Genomic DNA, 18,862 nt, shown 5'->3' with positions numbered 1-18,862 from the left:
TTGTTCGAAGGTTCGATAACGCTATCTACCTGAGGGATCCCTATCTAGTGGATAGTGCAGCACATATTGTTTACACTTAAGCAATTATTGGCGATTTATCCGTTGGATAGCGTTATTTGCCGTTTGAATAACTGGCCCCAGAGCTTTACAACGTTCAAAATCTTTGTGTGTTTTGTTTCCCTCAGACACAATTGCATTTACAATTTGTAATGTTTGACATTTGACTGTGATTGGTGTGACTGCACTTTATTTAACTCAAACATGCGTGACTGCGCTATATCAAAGACTAATCTGTGTGACGGCGCCTAACGTTTTACCATAACCAGTGTGACTTTGCCTGACATAATTCTAATCTGTGTGACTGCGTTCGATCTAATACGAACTTGATACAGCATTTCTCCCCAGTTGTGGAAAGGATCCCACATCAGCCGACTCTAAACGTAACGCGCTTTGCTGGTAATGGAACTTAGCTTAAGCACCATAAAATATAAATAACCACGAAACTCTGGAACCTATTTTGTCATATTGCAATAAAAAGTTAGAAAAGAATCATAAAAACCTGAATAATTAAAAAGTTGATATGGAAACCTAAATCTAGGTTGACCTAAGAGCGAGCTTAAACATGTTTTCGTTCACCTTTTATATTTTTGTAAGTTTAAAAATGTGGCATTGACTAACTTACGTTGTTTTATTTATCCACTCTTGAATTCAAAAGTGTATTACGTGGTATCACAATTCCTCAAAAGAAGTTTAACTTTAAATTAAAAATCGCTTATTGTACCAGCAATATTATTGTGTTCAACACGTAATAAAATAGTGAGAGATTAAATGAACTTAAAAGACGTTAAATGAACTTAAAAGACTTTAAAAACTTATCTTACTTATCTTGGTAGCACAATAGCGGAACATCCATAAAAAGTCGTTTGCTGTCGCCAGTTTTTTAAAAGACGGTACATTGTATTTGTTCTACACCATTCCGCCTGTCATTGTAAACAACAAGTTGATGTTGTGAAAAAGTATGTTATAAACATTTTTGTAGTCATAAAACATAATAGACGTCGATTGCATTAAGCGCGACGTAACGCTTGTAAATTGTTATCAAATATGCAGCGGTCACTTCCCGTGACTTAACTTCTCTTTGTATAACAAATGTGTGACGTCGCCTGTTCACTCAGCGTTTCATCTGCTTGTATTGTGTATTTCGAACGTAAAGACGTATAACTGTCCGCAGCTGTTTATGCAATGTTTAATCTCTTTTCGTAATTTTCCATGCTATACTTTGCATCAGTACATGCAATATTATTACTAAGCTACTCATTATGCTTTTTACTGAAGTTTTAGCTGTTTCATCTTTAATGTACACAGAAGTGATGTAAAAAAGTTTTTAATCGAACCTCACTTGGGTACATCATTTAGAATTTCAACGTTGACTAGAATGTCACTTTCTAAGCATATGCGCACCCACCCACCCCACCCCTAACCCAACAAAAGTCAACTGACAACAAGTTAAAGTTAGGGGAGGGGTAAGTGCGCAGTTGCACAGATACTGGTACATTAAGGGAGGCTCAGCTATGCCTTTGTACCAGTGTTCTTAGAATGATAATAACCCTTCCTAATCTGCTTTGCAGGCCAAAAATGATCTCATCACCATGGAAAAGAAGCTGCAAGATATCCAGGAAAAGAAACAAGTTGTAGAAAAAGTTCTTAAAGAAAAGAACGCCAAAGCGAATAATCTTCAAGAGGAGGTCTATGTGTTAAAAGAGAGACTAGCTAATGCGCAGGGAACTCACAAGAGAGAATTGGAGACAGAAAAGCAGAAGGTATGTACTGGGAGAGTACTATTCGACACATTTCATGGGAACAGTGGACCGAGACCGCAATAAATTGATAAGGCTAGCCACAAATTTACAACAACTGAGCGAAAAGTATGGTGTTGGATTTTTTTATAGGTGAATTATATCTAAAGATAAATTATCATCAGTTAGAGGTGGGAGTGATGCTCAATTTTCACCCTAATTTAACTGCAGCTTGAGCTGTAGGTTTTATCTATGGTTGCGCTCTCGTGCAACTTTTGTAACGTAGGAGAATTATGTACCACCGCCATTTCGTTTCTCTCAAATTGTGATGATAGAGCTATAAATGCATATAAATGCAAATCGCCAAAATGGATACTTGTAATCTTGAGAGGTTCATAGAGGAACATACCTCAAATACAAATTAATTTGTCACTCAGAAGGAAACGGAATACATCTTTTACAATGCGTCACTGGGTCTTCTTCGCTCATCTGACCGTAGCTCCTTAACGACTTTTCGTCCATTACCCTGTTTTGAATGTTAATTTACATAGACGTATATGTGCGTGTTATGAGATTTCATTTCAGCCACCTTACGTGATCTTTGTGACTTGTATCGTGCGTGATGTTCCGTGAATTGTTAAATGTGAAGTGTGGTAAGATGTATCTTCATTACGGGTAAGTTATTGTCGTTCGTTTCTTTAGTGAAAGTCCTTTTCATTTACATGTCAACTAAGCCTCCGAGGCGATTTTCTGATTTGAACTTGTGATCCATTAGGCGACTCTTGCGAATACCGAAATGACAACCATAAAGTCTCGTCATCAACGCGAAGTGGGCGAGCTGAAGGAACAACTTCATCGAGCCAACTTGGCCAGCGAACGGGATCAGGCTCTTAGGGAAAAAGTATTCAATGAGGCGAAAGCAGAGGTTATGGCACTCAGCAAAAAGGTTTTAACTTTTGTTTTGTTTGTTTTCAGTTATTTGTTTGTTTTTGCATACTGTTCTTTCTGGGATTGCTCTGAGAAACGCCATTGCCGCAGTAGTGCAGTTGCCGTAGCGTCAGCTAAACAATATCTGTCTCGTTGTTGGGTCAAAGTTTGTTTTCTCTTTTTCCTTCTCTCATGAGAAAATTAATGTGAAAGTGATAACGCCTACTTCACCGACACCCGTCTGATCCCTCTACTATCTCTTATGATTGGCTCTCTTTATTTTTCAAAAGCTCGAAGAGAAGACTCATAGACTGCGAGAACTTGAAAGTGCAAGTCATAGGTGGGAAGGAAGGATACGGCAGCTGGGAAAGGAGAAACTCGAACTGGAAACAAAAGTAAAACAAACTCGAGAAGCACTAGATGAGCACGTGACGAGACTGAGTAAACAGGTGATATGTGCGAAAATGATCCGCTTCCGATGTTTATCATGCGATGCGATGGTCTTTGGTAATCAAGATAGGCAGCTTAGAATTATCCCAATTCACTTCAATTTGACATGCGAATGCATTGCAGCCTTTAAAGGGTTTTCTCTGTAACTCAAGACAAGTTGGTTTACTCTAATTTTATAGAGCACTATAAGCGATCTTTTGAGGTAAACGTTTTACTTGTGAAAGTTTTGTTAGTGTCTGTGCAGTGTTCTTAATGACACTCTAGTTGTCCAATGGCCCGTGGGCTGTTACAAGTTTCTCTGAGGCATGCGATGCTTAATTTGCCACTTTCCATCGTTGTAATGAAGTTTTGTTGATGTTTCCTGCTTGCAGCTTCAACAATCTGAAATCAGTGCCACACGTTCAGGTAACCTTGTTCAGGAACTTTACATAGAAAACGCCAAACTTACCAAAGCTCTTCAACAAACAGAAGCCAACGAGAGAAAAGCTGAGAAGGCAAACAGGCAGCTTACAGAACAAAAGAAAGCCCTACAAAGGGTCATCTCTAAGTTATGTGGGGCCAATGCCATAGCTTAAGCAACAAGATATGTATCTGAAGATGAACAAGGAGGAAAGTATCCCCAAGCGACAAATCAGTGTCAGTGGGAGTCTCCTCTTACATGTAGATTCCTTGGATGTTTTTCTACTGAGGAGATTTTTCATGAAGAGCTGGTCACCTTCAAGTGTTTTCGCAACTAGGCCGTGTCGTTGCTCGGGATCCCTCCCAAACCATCAGCGTTGCTCTCTTCTTATCAGCATTTGACAATTTCTTGGAATTTACTATGTGGACCCTAACGGGACGATGTTTCCATCAAATAGACGATTTTTGTCTGGCGAAATAATTTGAAGATTTTACTAACGTTGTTGTACATTTTAACTAAATTTTACCGTGACAAAATCCAGATCTTGAATTTGTGAGCATTGTTCAAACGAATTGATCAAAGGTTTTTAAACCTGCCGACTTTTGATACTAGGATTTAGAGTATTTTTGTAATTGTAATTTCACAGTTGTGATTTTTATCTTCGTTGCTTGAGCACTGCGTAGGTAAAGAATTACATACATAGTTTTCGTAACTTTCATAGTTTTTGCCACATATCAGTTAAAAAGACCGTTTCTTAATACTTTTGTTTACGCAAGGAAATATATTGCTATATCTGATCACCACTTTCGTTTTGAATTCACGAAATATTGTTGCGTAAAGATGTACAAGAAATTACGTAAAGAAAGCCATTCGGCGTAGCTGACCTCACCAGTCGATCAGTAAGTGAATTAGTTCATTAATCAGTCAAACAGTCAATCTGCAAGTAATCAATAAAACGATAGACCATCATTTCATCGAATCTGAAGACACGATTTACACTTTCTTAATGCACTCTGAGTTTTAACATTTTAACGGCAGATTAAGTCCATCTGATAGAAATGGATCATATAATCTAGGAATGACATTCGAAAATGTAATCACAAGTTAAATCGTTCCTTCTTTTTTAAAATAAGAAAACAATCTTTGTCTTGTTCACTGCGTCATATCTCGAATAAACATAGCCATACAGTGTTCCTACTTTGTTTGAATGATCGCTTCTTGCATGGTACGGTATGAAATTTTACGGAAGGAGTACTGTCAAATTGGAATGTATTCCCCACTCGACCAACACGTTTTTCCCTGGCGCTGAGGCTTGAAACATTTTTCACCCTTTGATTTGAATGGCCCATACAATTTTTTTTTTTTTTTTTTTTTTTTTTTATAATTTTGCTTCATCGCCACCGAGCATCATTTTATTTTAATGATCTTCTTTGTTTACCGCTAATGATTAATTAACGTATGGTTTAGCAGATACGTGTCTGTAACAGTAACAAGTTTTAATTAGTTACAAACTTCAAAATCAGATAACTTGTGCTAGTTCTGTATGAAGTAAGTCCGTTCGGAACTGAGTGCAACTAGATATCGGTTTACGGATTCTAGCCCTTTGTTATTACATTCGGGCATGAAACAAACTTGTACACGGACAGATGGTGGTGTTATGTTTTGCCAAAGAGAATCAAGTTCGAACCGAGGAATCGTCTTTGTCCTTTTAGCTTTCTTTTTGTCTTCCTGGTTTTAATTTTTATTTGTGTTGAAACTTAAATCGATACAGGAGAAATCGCTCACGAAATCCATATCCTGATTTGCGAAAATATGCAAAATCCACAATTACTAACACCATTCTAGACGAACTGTTTCTTCTTCACCAAGGTTTTGGTTTATCTCAAAATGAATCAACTCAACCGCAAACTTCTCATAGCTTACCCCGCCAATTCCTTGAATGTCTTTCCAGTGTCAAAACAACCAGTTACTCCGCCCCATCTTTCATGCACCTGTTTTCCGCTCGTTTCTTATTGATACAACTAAGAATAGAGTTTTAGAGGCCTTTATTAATGTTTGTATTTGACATAACGTCAGTTGCTCTCCATCAATGAACAAAGTTTCTTTTATGACAGCAGGGATCAGCGGGTTGCGACATCGACTTCATTGTATGGGGTAAGCCAGAGGAAGCCGAAGGAAACCAAACCATTCTTCTAATCCACCTTTGTCGGTTTTCGTTTTGGTAAACATCATAATTAATATATGAAATGGGTTAGATAACATCTCCATTTTTATGAACCTTACTAAATTCTTTTAAAGATTTTTCTCTTGTCCAGCAATAATTCTTGAAGGTATGCCAGGACTTGATCGATTGCTTTTAAAATACGTTTTTTTTGATAAGTCTTGAACTTCAGAGGCTGAATGCATTGTTAAAAAATATTAATCATGGAATGTTTGTTGATTGCGATGATTTCTGCGGGAGATAAACTCAATACTATTTGCGTTTTCATTGCGCTGTTGGGGGCATCAATTTCGATATCAATCTTAAATGATCGGAACATTACCTGTTCAGTTGAATAGTGCACTCTGCTATCGTTCAGAGTCATCATATTTCGGGTTTTAGCCCCGCGATGCGCTACGAGCGTTGACTGTGGAGCAAAACTGTGCTAATTCTGAACTCGAACAAGGAGAAGGAAAACTTGGCAACCACGATGTATTTCAACAAAAGGAAAATCAGAGAAAATTCCAGTATACCTCCTCAAACAAATGATGACAAGAAAGCTATGTATTCTGCATTGGGAATCCTAAATAGCAATTATCCAAAAGCCGACACGAGCCAGAACACGGAGGATTCCGCCTTTTCAAGACATAAAAATAGGCAGACCATTCCTTCTGCAAGTGTACTCGATAGCGGTCATGTTGGAGGAAGCAACTCTGCTCGTGGAATTGAAAGTGACGTACAAAGCAACGAAGCGGATGGTGGCTTCAGAGAACACGATAACATGAACCAAAATAGTAATGACTCTGCAGATTACATCGAAATGAATGTTGTCGAAACTGGGAGTTTTGAGAACCTTGCCTGTTCTTTACCAACAGCTGAAGACATCCAAAGTCGGCTCGGCAAGGCTCAAGGGAACAGTGAAGAAGCATTTAAGGAAGAACTCTTGCGCTTGTTTGAGGTGTACTTCAAAAGCAAAATGGAGGAACGTATGCATGGTTTTCGAAGCAGGCAAATGGAGCGGGAAGAAGCTTCCCGAACAGAGAAAGAGAAACTTGGAAGTAAAATGGCCAAAGAGAAGGAAGAAATGCAGAAGCAATTTGCAGATGCAATGTCCAAACTAACGCATTCATTCAGCGAGGAAAGAAAGCATATTGAGCAGTGTTACGAAGATCAGGTGAAACAACTTAAAGATAAGCTTGCACTGGTACAAAAGAGGGGTGATGGAAAATTTGAAAAAGAGAGATTAGAGCTCAAGGAAAAGCTTGAAGCAGAATATCAAGTCATGTTGACGAAGGAAGTGATGTATGAAAAACAAGAAGGACTGCGTGAAAGATCAGAAATGAAGGCAAGATTTAACAAAGAGAAATTTGAGCTCGAGAAGAGCTTTAACCAACAGTTGACTGAGGCTGAGACAAGTTTGCAAAAAGTTAGGAATGAATTGAAGGAGAGCATGCGGATGGAAAAGGAAAGTCAGGAAAGAATAATGGAGCTTGAAGTGAAGTTGAAGGAAGAGAGACAGCAGAAATTAGACGTGGAAAGCGAAATTGATCAAATTAAGGAGAAATATTCAAACACAGAGGCCCCAAACAAAGGGGAAAATGAAAAACTTAGAAGCAAAATCGATGTACTTCGTGAGGAAATTGAGAGTAAAAACATCGAAATAAAAAGGCTTCAAGAAGCGAATCAAGAGAGTAACACCAAAATACGAGCCTTAACACGTCACCTTCAAAAACGAGTGAAGAGGAACAGTGAAGTTAGTGTTAAGAGTCAAGAGTATGAAGAAGGAAAAGACAGCGAAGACAAATCTAGTGCAAACACAGCTCAATCAAGTACATGGAATCAACAAGGAAGCCCGAGGGCGTTGGGTTCTCCTACTTTGGAAACTGATAAGATGATAAAAGTTTACGACTCCAAGTTGCGATTGACTCCTGACGAGCGCAAAAAAATTTTGGTTTATGTGACTTTCGAGAAACAACCTGATCAAGGGGTTTATAGGATTTTAAACGCTATTATGCCAAAACAGCCTGTTTCTTCCACTGTTCGCGTTTTGATGACCTCTGATGATGGAAAAGAAGAAGAAGTTAATAGTGAACAGTGATAGCATTATTTTTGGCTCCTCTAAGTGGACAGTGCTTGGATCGTTGCAGAACTCGTTTGCAGAGCCACACCTCCACATAAAGTGCAATAGCAGAACGTCTTCAGAAAAAACTTATTTCTATCTCGTGTAACAGTTCTGTTTGCATTTTTGTCAACGATTGATATTAACTGGTGTATTTCAGCGACAAGTTGTTATCAATGAGCAAGTAATCGCTTATTTACTGATTCATTCGGCTAGGCTTAAAACTTTACATCTTACATAATGTGATTGAGTTATTGAAAGCAAGGAGTTTAAAGGTATAAATGATCGACAGGTATATATGGAGTATAAGGAGCAAAGATACCGATATCACTAGACGGTAAATGATCAATTGTGGCAAATGATACGTCAAGGTGAGCCTCTTTCACAACGTACGTTGGTATGTCTATTGATATACATCAAACTTTTTAAAACTCAACAGAGACAAACGCAGTATTTTTGTTTTGATAACAAGAGGCGTGTTTCCACCAATCAAAATTTGAATGTTGAAGTATATTGAATGTTGAAGTATATTTGAATGTTGAAGTATATAACATATTGAAATGACATCTCTCATTTAACCGATTTCTGAAAGCCTTGATTTTGAGTATTGGTACCGTTGATGAGAATGTTCAACATGTATGAATTAAAAAACAAAAACTATGATAATAAAATTGATATGGAAAAAAGGAACAATCAATCAATCTTTCCCTTCTTAATGATATTTCGGGCTCCATCGCCCTAAGTTCCGATCTCATCATCGTTTGTAATCACAAGTGGCTGGCGAGTGCCACAAAAGCACTCGGAAATTATTACTGTATGGGATATTGGGATGTTGCAAACAAATGACAGGTAACTTGCAGGTGTCAGGAGCAATTATTGGTTGATGGTATTGCAAACATTAGAAATGTTTATCCTAATGGATAAGTGTATTAAACCATCTTTGCAAGTATGTCAAAAGCAGTGAAAAATTAGAAAAACAAGAATGAAGCCAACAGCTTAAGTGTTTTCGATCGTCTTCAAGGAATTGGATATCATACTTAATAAATGCATTTAACATAAAGATTCATATTGCTAAGGTGGGGGTCGATACCTACGGATATACACTGTTATATAATTTCGCCGCACTTCCACTTTCCTTGAAAATTAAGATGAATATTGATAACAGCAGAAGCTAGCGTGAAACAAATACGCAAATGTTATAAATGACACCTTAGAATTAGCTTACTTCGGTGCATTGTGTGGTTTTGTCGAAACCGCAGATTCCTTGTTTATTGAATTTCTATGTTTTATTCAACCGACATGTCATACCTCTAGGTCAAATACTGCAATTTATTTCTTTATTCACCCTTAACCGCAACTCGCACCGAATTAAGAGGTATTCCAAGAAACCGCAGTTTGATATGTGGGTGACAGCCGACTTGTTCTTCTCGCGTATGGCCCGTTGTTTTAAACTTTGTACACGGTATCTCAACTTTGGTGACATGGCGGCCGATTTAATTTACCGCGTGAGTGACAATTTTCCACTTGTGATGCAACTCACTTAACACAGCAGACAATTTTTGTTTATAATTTCCCTCGTAGACATTATTATATCCTGAGCGGCCTACGCAACTGGTGGCATAAACCTCAACTTTTCTCATTAAAAATAAATCCTGGGCATAAAACCTGAGATGAATAGTTCACTCAGTCCTTATCTGTTTGCTTTTCTGGCCATTCGAAGGGCTCTGTAAACTGCACGTCGGAGTGTCGGTGCATTTAGGCAGACGTTTCAACTTTTTGCTGATACTATTTTCCACCAGTCTTTGAAATAGGAGTGAAATAAGAGCTTGAGGCTACCGCGATGCATTCAAACAGAAATGAAAACAAGGTCAGTTTGAAATCAAACATTCCTGTTCAGCAGAGTAGTGGACGATCCCTGATGTATTCGTCATCGTCCTCATCAGCCAATATAAGTAGCGACCACAACAAGGAACAATGGTCAGGCTATGGGGTAACAGAAGTTCAAATGCAGAGCAGTAAAGAAGCATTAAACCATGGATACGTCCCTGGGGGACGCCAGATAACCTATTCCGTATCGGGAACAACAAACAGCCATGTTGGAAGGAAAATGGACTCTTGTGGAGTCATTGACGAGAGCGAGCAGAAAACAAAGAGATTTACCGGGGAAGGTCACCTTTTTGGACAGACAATGGTTTACTCGTCAACTGGAGGTATAACAAGCAGCCAGGCTGCAGGGAGACTTTACCGACAAGATGGCAATGAAGGTGGTATGCGAACCAGCAAGGACAGTGGTTTTGGGGAGAATGACAGTGTTAGTCAACTAAGCGGCGAGATCGATGGCTCAGTCACGGAGGAGTTTCGGATCGAACTGAATGAGAATGAGGAAGAGGCCTTAAAAGAAGAGCTGCTGCACATATTTGAAAGAGAAAGAACAACACTGGAGGTTTTTTTCAAGAAAAAGATGGAAGAAACTCTACGTGGATTCAGGAGCAGACAGCTAGAGTGGGACGAGGCGACACGAGCTGAGAGAGCAGAGCTTGAGAAGAACGTTTCGATGGAGAAGATGGAAATGCAGAAGAACTTCGCTGAAGAGATTGACAAACTGACTCAGTCGTTTCGTGAAGAGAGGCAACAGCTTGACCAGTATTATAAAGAGCAGTTACAAGAACTTCGGGAAAAACTAGGAACCGAGCAAGAACGAATGGGGGAAAACTTTGCAAGAGAAAAAATTGAGCTCAAGGAAAAATTGGAGGCTGAATATCAAGTCATGTTAGAGAGGGAAATTTCTCACGTGAAACAAGAAGCGATACGTGAAAAATCAGAAGTGGAGCAACGCTTAAACAATGAGAAACGCGAAATTGAGAGAAACTTCAATCTTCGCTTCACTGAGGTCGAAAGTAATTTGGAAAGATCTAGAGTTGAATTTGAAGCTAATATGACACAGGAAAGAATTCGAATGGAAAAAGAATTCCGAGAAAAGAGTAAAGCGTTTGAGGACAGTTTGCAGGAAGAAAGGTTGTTGAGACTTGACAGAGAAAAAGAATTAGAGCAAGAAAGAGAGAAATCAGTCAACGGAGAATCGATGAGTAGGAACGAAAACGAACGCCTTCAAAAAGAAATCGAGGTATTACGCCTGGAAATTGAGGAGAAAAACAGTGTGTGCGAAGAAATAACGTTGTTTCAGGAAGCAATCACTTTAAAAGGACGTGAAGGGCTTAGTGGCAAACTAAAGGATGACTTTGAAAAACTGTTAGCAGATCACAAAACGGAACTGGACAAGACGTTCCACATCGAAAAAGAGGCGCTTGATCAAAAAGTACAATCCGAGAGACGAAAGATACAGGAAGAGCTTGATCAAGAAAAAGAGAAAATCAAGGTGGAGAAGGATGAAATCGTCAAAACAAGAGAAAGACTACAGGTTGAGGGAAAAGGCCAAGTAGACAATCTGCAAATGCAACGAAATGATAGTGAATGGACGAGATCATCTTTGGGGCATCTTCAGAACGGGGGTGTTGGTGAAACAGACAGTAAAGGAGTGTTTGACCACCAGGCTGGAGTCGGAAGTGGAGCTGTGGGACTGTCGGCTAATCGTGGAGGAGTCTCTGATGGTGTCAGTGATGTGACAAGTCTTTCTTACTGGCAATCGCATCAGCATTCGCAACAAGAACAATCACAGAAGGAAATTATGTGGACAGGAGCATATAATACTGGCTCCCATGCTGTTCAACATGGCTTCACTGGTAGTCAACAAAAGCATGATGGTGCCAGTAATGTAGCAGGTCCTTCCTACTGGCAATCGTATCAGCAACCACAACACCCACAGAAAGACAGTGAAGGTACCGGAGCGTCAGCCACCAGCTCCCACCTCGATCAACCTGCTGTCTCTGGTAGCTATGGACAGCTTGTAGGTAGCGATCATAGTACTAAGAATGACTCGACTTTGCAGTCACATTATCATGCCAGCCTCAAGTATCATGAAAATCAAGCTTTAGCAAGGAACAGTCAAGTAAGATTATCAGATTCTGGAAATAGATCAATGGAGGAGCACCAGGTGAGAAGCATGTCATTTTATCACACGCCGACAGACAACGAATCGGCGTTAAGATTTGAGATTGATGCATTGAAAAGTGAAAATAAAGGTTTAAAAGCCAAGATTGTAGCGCTGGAGGAAAATATTGATCTTCACAAGCAGTACAAAGAGGAAGCTAAGGCCGAAATGGAAAGACTCTTGAAAGCAAACCAGGACAAAGATCTCAGGGTAAAGACCCTTACCAGTCAAGTTGAAGAGACCGAGAAATTAAAGACTGAAAAAGAGGATGATAGAAAGCGACTTCACACTGACCAGACAAGCTTCTCTGCTCATGAAGGCGGGGGCAGAAGGCTCCAAAACACCGATCGGCACTTGGAAGAAAAACTACGGACGCTAGAAGTTCGTGCAGCCAAAGCTGAAAAGACCTCAACAGACTACGACACCAAGACTCGGCTCACTACAGAACGAAGTAGAGAACAGAGAAGACACGATTCCAATGGACATCAAGTTGACATTCGAGGCCAACGGAGTGTATCGAGCTCGAGACAAAAGGTAGATACTGTGTTCTATCTTTATGCTCATAGTGATGGTACCCCCCCCCCCTGCCCCTAAGGTATTTATTGCTTCTTTTGCTGGATCCCCAGATTTTGGCCACCCAGAAAAAAAATACATAGCATAGCTCGAGGAACAAAGCTGTTTGTCGTTTGGCATCGCTAGACTAGCTAAGACCGTTCTGATTTTTCAGCTATCCCTGAAAGGCCACGTTACCCGTTATATACTTATCTTAAATTATGTTGGCTCATTGTCAGGAGGGTAAATCGCATTATGAATTAAAGCCAAGATATGATGACACCCAGGATTCTTCATACAAGGTGAGTATGATAGTAGTCCTTGTAAATAGGTAAATAAACAATGAATGAATAATACCAGCCAGGTAGTCTGCCCTGATTGTTCGTTTTATTTGGTAAAAGTTTTATACAAAAAAAAACATAATTCAATCATCAGGGCTGATGGAAGCTGTTGGTCTACTTTGTAGCTGTATGTCGACCTGACCTATCGACTATGTCCGGCGCAGTGAATATTGTGGATATTGATTTTAAATAGTTAAATTTTTTTCTTCTTTTCTGTAGACAAAATATGAAGCAACATTGCGAGAGAAGAACAGACTTATTCAAGTCACCAAAGAACTGGAACTGAAGATTAAAACCTTGAAGGAAAAACAAGCTGAACTACTTCAAACTTCGGTGAGCTCACAATTTCTGCGGCAGCTCACCCAAAATACGCATTTTCTTTATTATTTAGAAATGCTTTTCTACTCGTAAGTTTACACATGTAAGGTTAAAGCCTGTATTCCGCTTATAAATTCCCCCTCTTTGCCGTAATTCCATATATTTCAGTAAAATTTTCGTCAAATTCTTTCAAAAGTGTGTGATATTTTACTTTAAGTCATCAAGGATTGTGGACAGTGGAATTCGATCTTTTCACCATACGATACCTGAACACTGTTTTTTTCTGTTTCCAGTATCAAGAGAATTCCTTAGAAAAACGTGACGAAACTGAACGACTCAAGCGACTGGTGTCTGAGAATTCCTCTCTGAGAGAGAGAACTTCAGAATTGCAAAATCAACTGGAGCGGCTGTTGGAAAAACTCAAAAATGAGAAAGAAAAGGTGAGATAATGTAGATGATTTTTTTAAGTGTAACTGTTGATGCAAGGGGCGAAACTAAATCAGTCTCATTGTACCAAAGAGGTGACGAGATGAACTGACTTTTCTTGAATACGCTGCGTGTGAACCTTCAACGGTGGCATTTTAAATTAAAAAGTTATATTCCCCTTTTTTTCAATAATCGGAATTCCTCGCGAAAAGTCTAAACGCTCACACTCTTTGATCACAACTACTTTATATTATAAGAAATGATGCGCTCTTGTTGATGACAAGGCCCACAGATATTCCCTCGCAATATACCCATTATTCTCATTCTAGGCTACCAGTCTTGAGACAAAAATATCCACCCGCAAGACTGACAGTCTTCACAACATTAAGGGCTTAGAAGAAAGGCTCTTGCATACTGGCCGAGAGCTGTCTAGCTCTCGTGGAGAGCTGGATCCTGATGCACTTAAGAGAATCGAGAGAGAAATCGTCGCCATTGGTCAGATCATCAGGACTCAATTTGAAGAAGGCAGTAGAGAGGATTTGTCTCACACATCAGTGGCTAAGGACTCGGCCCGGATCGCTCACCTAGAGGTGGAGAAAAAGGAGTTAGAGACTAAGCTTTCTCTAGCCAGAGAAGCTATGCATGAATACGTTGCACGTTTAAATGAGAAGGTTTGGAAACTGTAACACAATATGATTCTCATCTTTTTGTCTGTTTACCCGGCGTAACAACAGCTCCGCCTTAGTATTACCTCAGACTGAGCACGCGAGGCTTGCATTATATCGATGAAGCCTTTGTGGGTTGACCTGCCATCGATCATAACAACTGATATCAGCTCAGCATATGATCACATCTCAGTTGCACCCATCTCACGGACACAATCGGGTGGGAGACGGGTGGCAGTATAAGTAAATCTTAACCCATAAAGACTTGTCAAAATGGTTTTCAGGAAGAAGAGTTGCTATTTTGAGCGCTTTTCTGTTGATTGTTGCAAATCCAAAACCCAGCAGCAACAAGAACTAACATTCATAACGAGAGAACGTATCACAAAGAGCCAGTAGAGACGCAGAGTAAAAGCCTAAAGCACTTGTTTACTCGCGAAAAACCGCGAGCAAACAAGTCGAGATTAGCTTCAGTTTTGATGATTGGTGTATTGTTTTTTTTTTTTTTTTGCACCAATCAGAAATCAGTTTATATGTTATTTTTCTTCTAGATGCAGGACGTGGAAAGTATGGCAGGAATGTCAGGGGAAATGATTCAGGAATTACATACGAGAAATAACAACCTAGAGAAGAGTCTGCAAGATTTGGAAGATGAACAGAAAACATCCCATTTACAGAACGAGCAACTGCGCCATCAGAAGTCAGTTCTTCAGAATCTAATTGGAGATTTGTGCAGCCATGATGAGCTAACTGCTACGTCGTATAACTCATCACCTAGATACTACGATTCCGAACACAAAGGCAGAAGCTACGATGATAAGGAGTCTGGTGAGGCTTCATACAGCGCATCCCCAAACTACCTCGACTCCACATACAAAAGCAAATATGCTACTGCACACGACAAAGGGAGATTAGATAGTACACCATATAACACGTCATCAAAATTCACAGGTTTCAAGTCTGATGATAAAGGTGACGGAAATCACGATAATCGATACAAAGATTCTGACTCGAGCCTGGAAGATAGGTACGTAACCAAAGGTTTTAAAGAGATCTACGATGGTGAAAAGTCCAGCGGAAGGGCTAAAGGGCAAAACTATCCGTGCGTTTTTAAGGATTGCCCCAGCAATTATTCAGGTTTTTGAGAGAAAAAAAGGATTTCGATGGATTTCAGCGTAGCTTTTGATAAACTTCTTCATGTGACGCGATATTGCAATTCTAAAGGTCTACGAAATCTGCTATTTCTACCGTGGAATTTTGACAGATCGCTGTCAGTTGGCTCAAAAGTCCATTCAGTGATAGAATTAATTATGTAGCATGTTCAGTCTCCTTATGATGGGTATTTTCCATCTCTCTGAACAAAAATAAACTTTTTTAAGCTTTAAGTTGAGTTTAAAATCCGGGTTTCTTCTTTTTCAGTCACAGGTCACCGTTAAAGCCCTAAAGCGCATGCGTAAATGAGGTCTTTTTCTACCGGTAGGCGTCAAAAACTATTCTGAGAAATGTGACAGCAGTTTTGACCCGCCTTTTAAATTTTCATTTGAAATGATTTTATGAAAACTTTGTCAAGATTTTACCAGCGTCTGGGCACACGCAAATTGGCAAAAGCGTTGACACCCAAAAAGCATGATTCATGTGCGTTGGGATCCGACAGCTTTTAAGGAAAATGTTTGTGCAGATACAAAATCAGTGAGTCACTTTCCTCACTGTTCATGAAAAACCTTCGTTATGATAATCCTTTTATTCCAGAAAGGCGCGGAAAGCTTCCATCATTCACCAACGTATTTATGGTGGTTATCATTTACATGTATACCAAGAGAGTCTCACAAAGTGTCAACGTTTTTGCAAACGAGTGAATAGAAAAATATTTATCATCTTCAAGTTAAGGAATAAATGGTGGTATCTGATCTACCAGTTTTAATGAGTTCCAGCGGCTGTTTTAAAGGTTACTTTACATCTTCGTACGTCATCTTTTGTTACAGACACCTCGAGGGATTTTTTTTCTCCGAAGTTGTCATTGTATTAATGGTAATATAAATAGCCTTTCTGCCATGTGTATTATTGATTAGTTCTTTTTTATTAATTCCTTCCCAAAAATGTCAGCTTAAGAACTACGATGTGTTGGAAAAACCCAGGAATGAGTCTCCGCGTTACCAGTTTGTTGATCAATTTAACACTTACGTGTTTTCTTCGCAGTATTGATGATATATAGAGAGCTTCAGTTGAAAACGAAAACCACAAAATGGCTATTATTATTAATTTATTCAGGGCGCTTCGGATGAAAATAATTAATATTGGCCACTAACCCACATTTCTTATACAAATACTCGTTTTGTTTCGTTTTGCTTTGAGAATATTGGTTCGAGGGAGTAGGGTCTGGTATACAGTTGCAGTTGATACCTTATTAAGTATTTTATTATCCTTTGTAAGAATAAAGCCAAGTCTGTTACTATGACCGAACAAGGTTTTGAAAAAAAAAAATAGAAATTATAGCAAGCAGGCTTTCCAAACTACTTTCCATGAAAATTTAATAAGGGGATTCTGTCGCTTTCGATGGTTGCTAAGTGAAACTTTGTCACTTACGCAAATTACCCCTTCAATAATACAGGTATTTTTTATTTCACACAAAGGGCAACGAAGAACTGTGAATTTCCTCTATAAACAGAATTATTTTAACACCTGTCGTTTACAGATTCTTGCACATTATTGAATATGTCGAAGTGAATTCCGATAAGAATCAAGTTTTCGTTACGAAAGCTCGTTGGCCAAACTTGAAAGCGTCTCGGGTTGTAAGCTTTCCTCGTCACACCGTAGTTTTTGCCAAGATTTTCTTTTAAATATTTACCTCCCTTGAAGAAGCTAAAGCGGAGAGGAGTCAGAAAAAGTCCGTCAGCTAATGGAAAATCTGAAAGGCAGTGATTGTAAATCCGGCGATAATGACCCCATAGGAGAAAAGGATGCCAAGAATTACGACGAAGTCGGAGATTGTGTTGAAAAAGCCGTACAAGCAAAGACAGTAAAGACCGTAACAGAAGATTCCTCAAGTCAAACTGAGTTTACTGAAATTTTGCATCAACAGCTGGAGGCTTTGAAGGGTGAGTTTCAGCCAGCGAGAGAAGAAATGGAGAAAGAATTCATTAAGGAAAAAGACTACCTTGAAAACAAGTTGAGGAATGAGTACATTGAGATCATCAAAGCTAAAGACGACCTCATACGGGTTCTCACCGAGGAGAAGGATTTCTTTTTAAAGGAACTCCGCCATTTAAGGAAATCGTTCGATCTCTTTACCAAACATGTCCATCGAGATGCGCTCCAACATCTGGGCGACTGTGATTGTCTAAAGAGCCTGGGCGCAAACTTAGGAGGGAACGGAATTTACGAAATTCAAGGAAGGGGCAGTTGCAATGGTAACACGAACCTTCATTGTGAAGAATTTTTGAGCGTGCTACGCAAACAAGAAGAAGTTTTGTTTAAATCATTTGAAAGAGAAAAAGCCGAGTTGACAGAGAGGTTCGAACAAGACAAAATGACTGTTAGAAAACTGACCGAAGAGGAATGTCAAGCGAGGTATGCTTATGAAAGAGCTTACCTGCTCCAAAGCATAGATGGACTCAAAGAAGGTCTGGATTGCTTGAGGATTCAGAAAGATGAACTCGCTAAAATATTCGAGGGCGAGAAAAATGCATTAGAGCTTAGTTACAAAAGAAAGGAGGATGAACTGCGAAATAATTTGAGACTTGAACTCCAACGAAAAATTATTCAAGCGCAGAAGCCTTGGCCACAGACAAAAATTTAAGGGTATAGCGTCCCTTTTTTTCGTTAGTAACCTGAATTAAAAATAGCCTTCGTGGATTGACGAAAATGGATTTGAAGTGACCAGCAGGTGTTTCTAGCAGTCATTGTTTCCTTAGATGCTTCCTTCTGTTAATTCGTTAGTATTAATAGAAACATGTTAATAACTCTGATTAATGCCCTAAGTGCACAAAAGTTGAGATCGCTGTCACGCGCGAGTGTTACCCACTGCTGTTACAGCGAAAAGGCAAAAATAAAACAATGGGAATTATTATACCAGCCCTATGTCTTCTAATATCCTTTTGAATTAAGAAAAAGAGCCCAAATCTTCTATAGAATCACGAAACCCGACTCTAAACGAGTTTTGCGATGGCAAAAATATATCCTTCGGCCCTGAACCTCTTGAATATCCACAATCCCCCGGATAATTTTTGAGAACCTGAACTCAAATTCCGAGATCGGGTTGAAATGGTTAGCAATCAGTCACATGCGGCTTGAATTGACAGTAAAATGGTGTAACATGCAGTCACATTGACAAAACAAACAGGTACATTTTGTTACTTTTTTTAATCGCCAGCGGGAACTTGCCGGTTATTAAATTATTGTATACCGATTTCGAAGAACCAGCTGTAATTTTTTTTTTCGGCCAAAGACCAAAAACAAATGATTAAAAAGGTGAAATCCGCAAACTGCGACAAAATCAAAATCGAAATACCGAGCTAATCCTAGCACCTTTCCCCTTCCAGACTCGCTCGCTCGCGAATATACTAATATCAAAATCTCGTGTCCGTGAATCAAACCAATGTCCTGCCATAAACATTCCATACACCA

The 18,862-nt window shown here is 39.3% G+C and overlaps 3 protein-coding genes across 7 annotated transcripts in view; all 3 read left to right on the top strand.

Moving 5' to 3' along the window:
• Positions 1–4,770, top strand: part of LOC111333067 (uncharacterized) — a 30,419-nt gene extending 25,649 nt beyond the window's left edge. For all 5 annotated transcript variants that reach the window (XM_088757786.1, XM_088757785.1, XM_088757788.1 and 2 more), the window contains 4 exons: positions 1,629–1,820; positions 2,572–2,742; positions 3,014–3,172; positions 3,545–4,770. In XM_088757786.1, the coding sequence (XP_088613912.1) occupies positions 1,629–1,820; positions 2,572–2,742; positions 3,014–3,172; positions 3,545–3,748 (726 nt within the window). In that variant the 3' untranslated portion in view covers positions 3,749–4,770. The remainder of the gene's footprint in view (positions 1–1,628; positions 1,821–2,571; positions 2,743–3,013; positions 3,173–3,544) is intronic.
• Positions 4,771–5,514: 744 nt separating this feature from the next.
• Positions 5,515–16,146, top strand: LOC148732469 (uncharacterized). The gene is made up of 7 exons (XM_088757849.1): positions 5,515–7,868; positions 9,718–12,474; positions 12,732–12,794; positions 13,053–13,166; positions 13,445–13,591; positions 13,907–14,248; positions 14,791–16,146. The coding sequence occupies exons 1-7, from the start codon at positions 6,264–6,266 to the stop codon at positions 15,382–15,384; spliced, it is 5,622 nt and encodes a 1,873-aa protein (XP_088613975.1). The 5' UTR covers positions 5,515–6,263; the 3' UTR covers positions 15,385–16,146.
• Positions 16,147–16,818: 672 nt separating this feature from the next.
• Positions 16,819–18,312, top strand: LOC111333048 (uncharacterized). The gene has a single exon (XM_022938572.2). The coding sequence runs from the start codon at positions 17,136–17,138 to the stop codon at positions 18,033–18,035; it is 900 nt and encodes a 299-aa protein (XP_022794307.2). The 5' UTR covers positions 16,819–17,135; the 3' UTR covers positions 18,036–18,312.
• The last annotated feature ends 550 nt before the right edge of the window (positions 18,313–18,862 follow it).

The sequence above is a fragment of the Stylophora pistillata genome, chromosome 4 (genome assembly GCF_964205215.1).
Source record: "Stylophora pistillata chromosome 4, jaStyPist1.2, whole genome shotgun sequence".
Lineage (NCBI taxonomy): Eukaryota > Metazoa > Cnidaria > Anthozoa > Scleractinia > Pocilloporidae > Stylophora > Stylophora pistillata.
The sequence above is the reverse complement of the archived record's forward strand: the minus strand, read 5'-3'. Positions and strand labels throughout refer to the sequence as shown.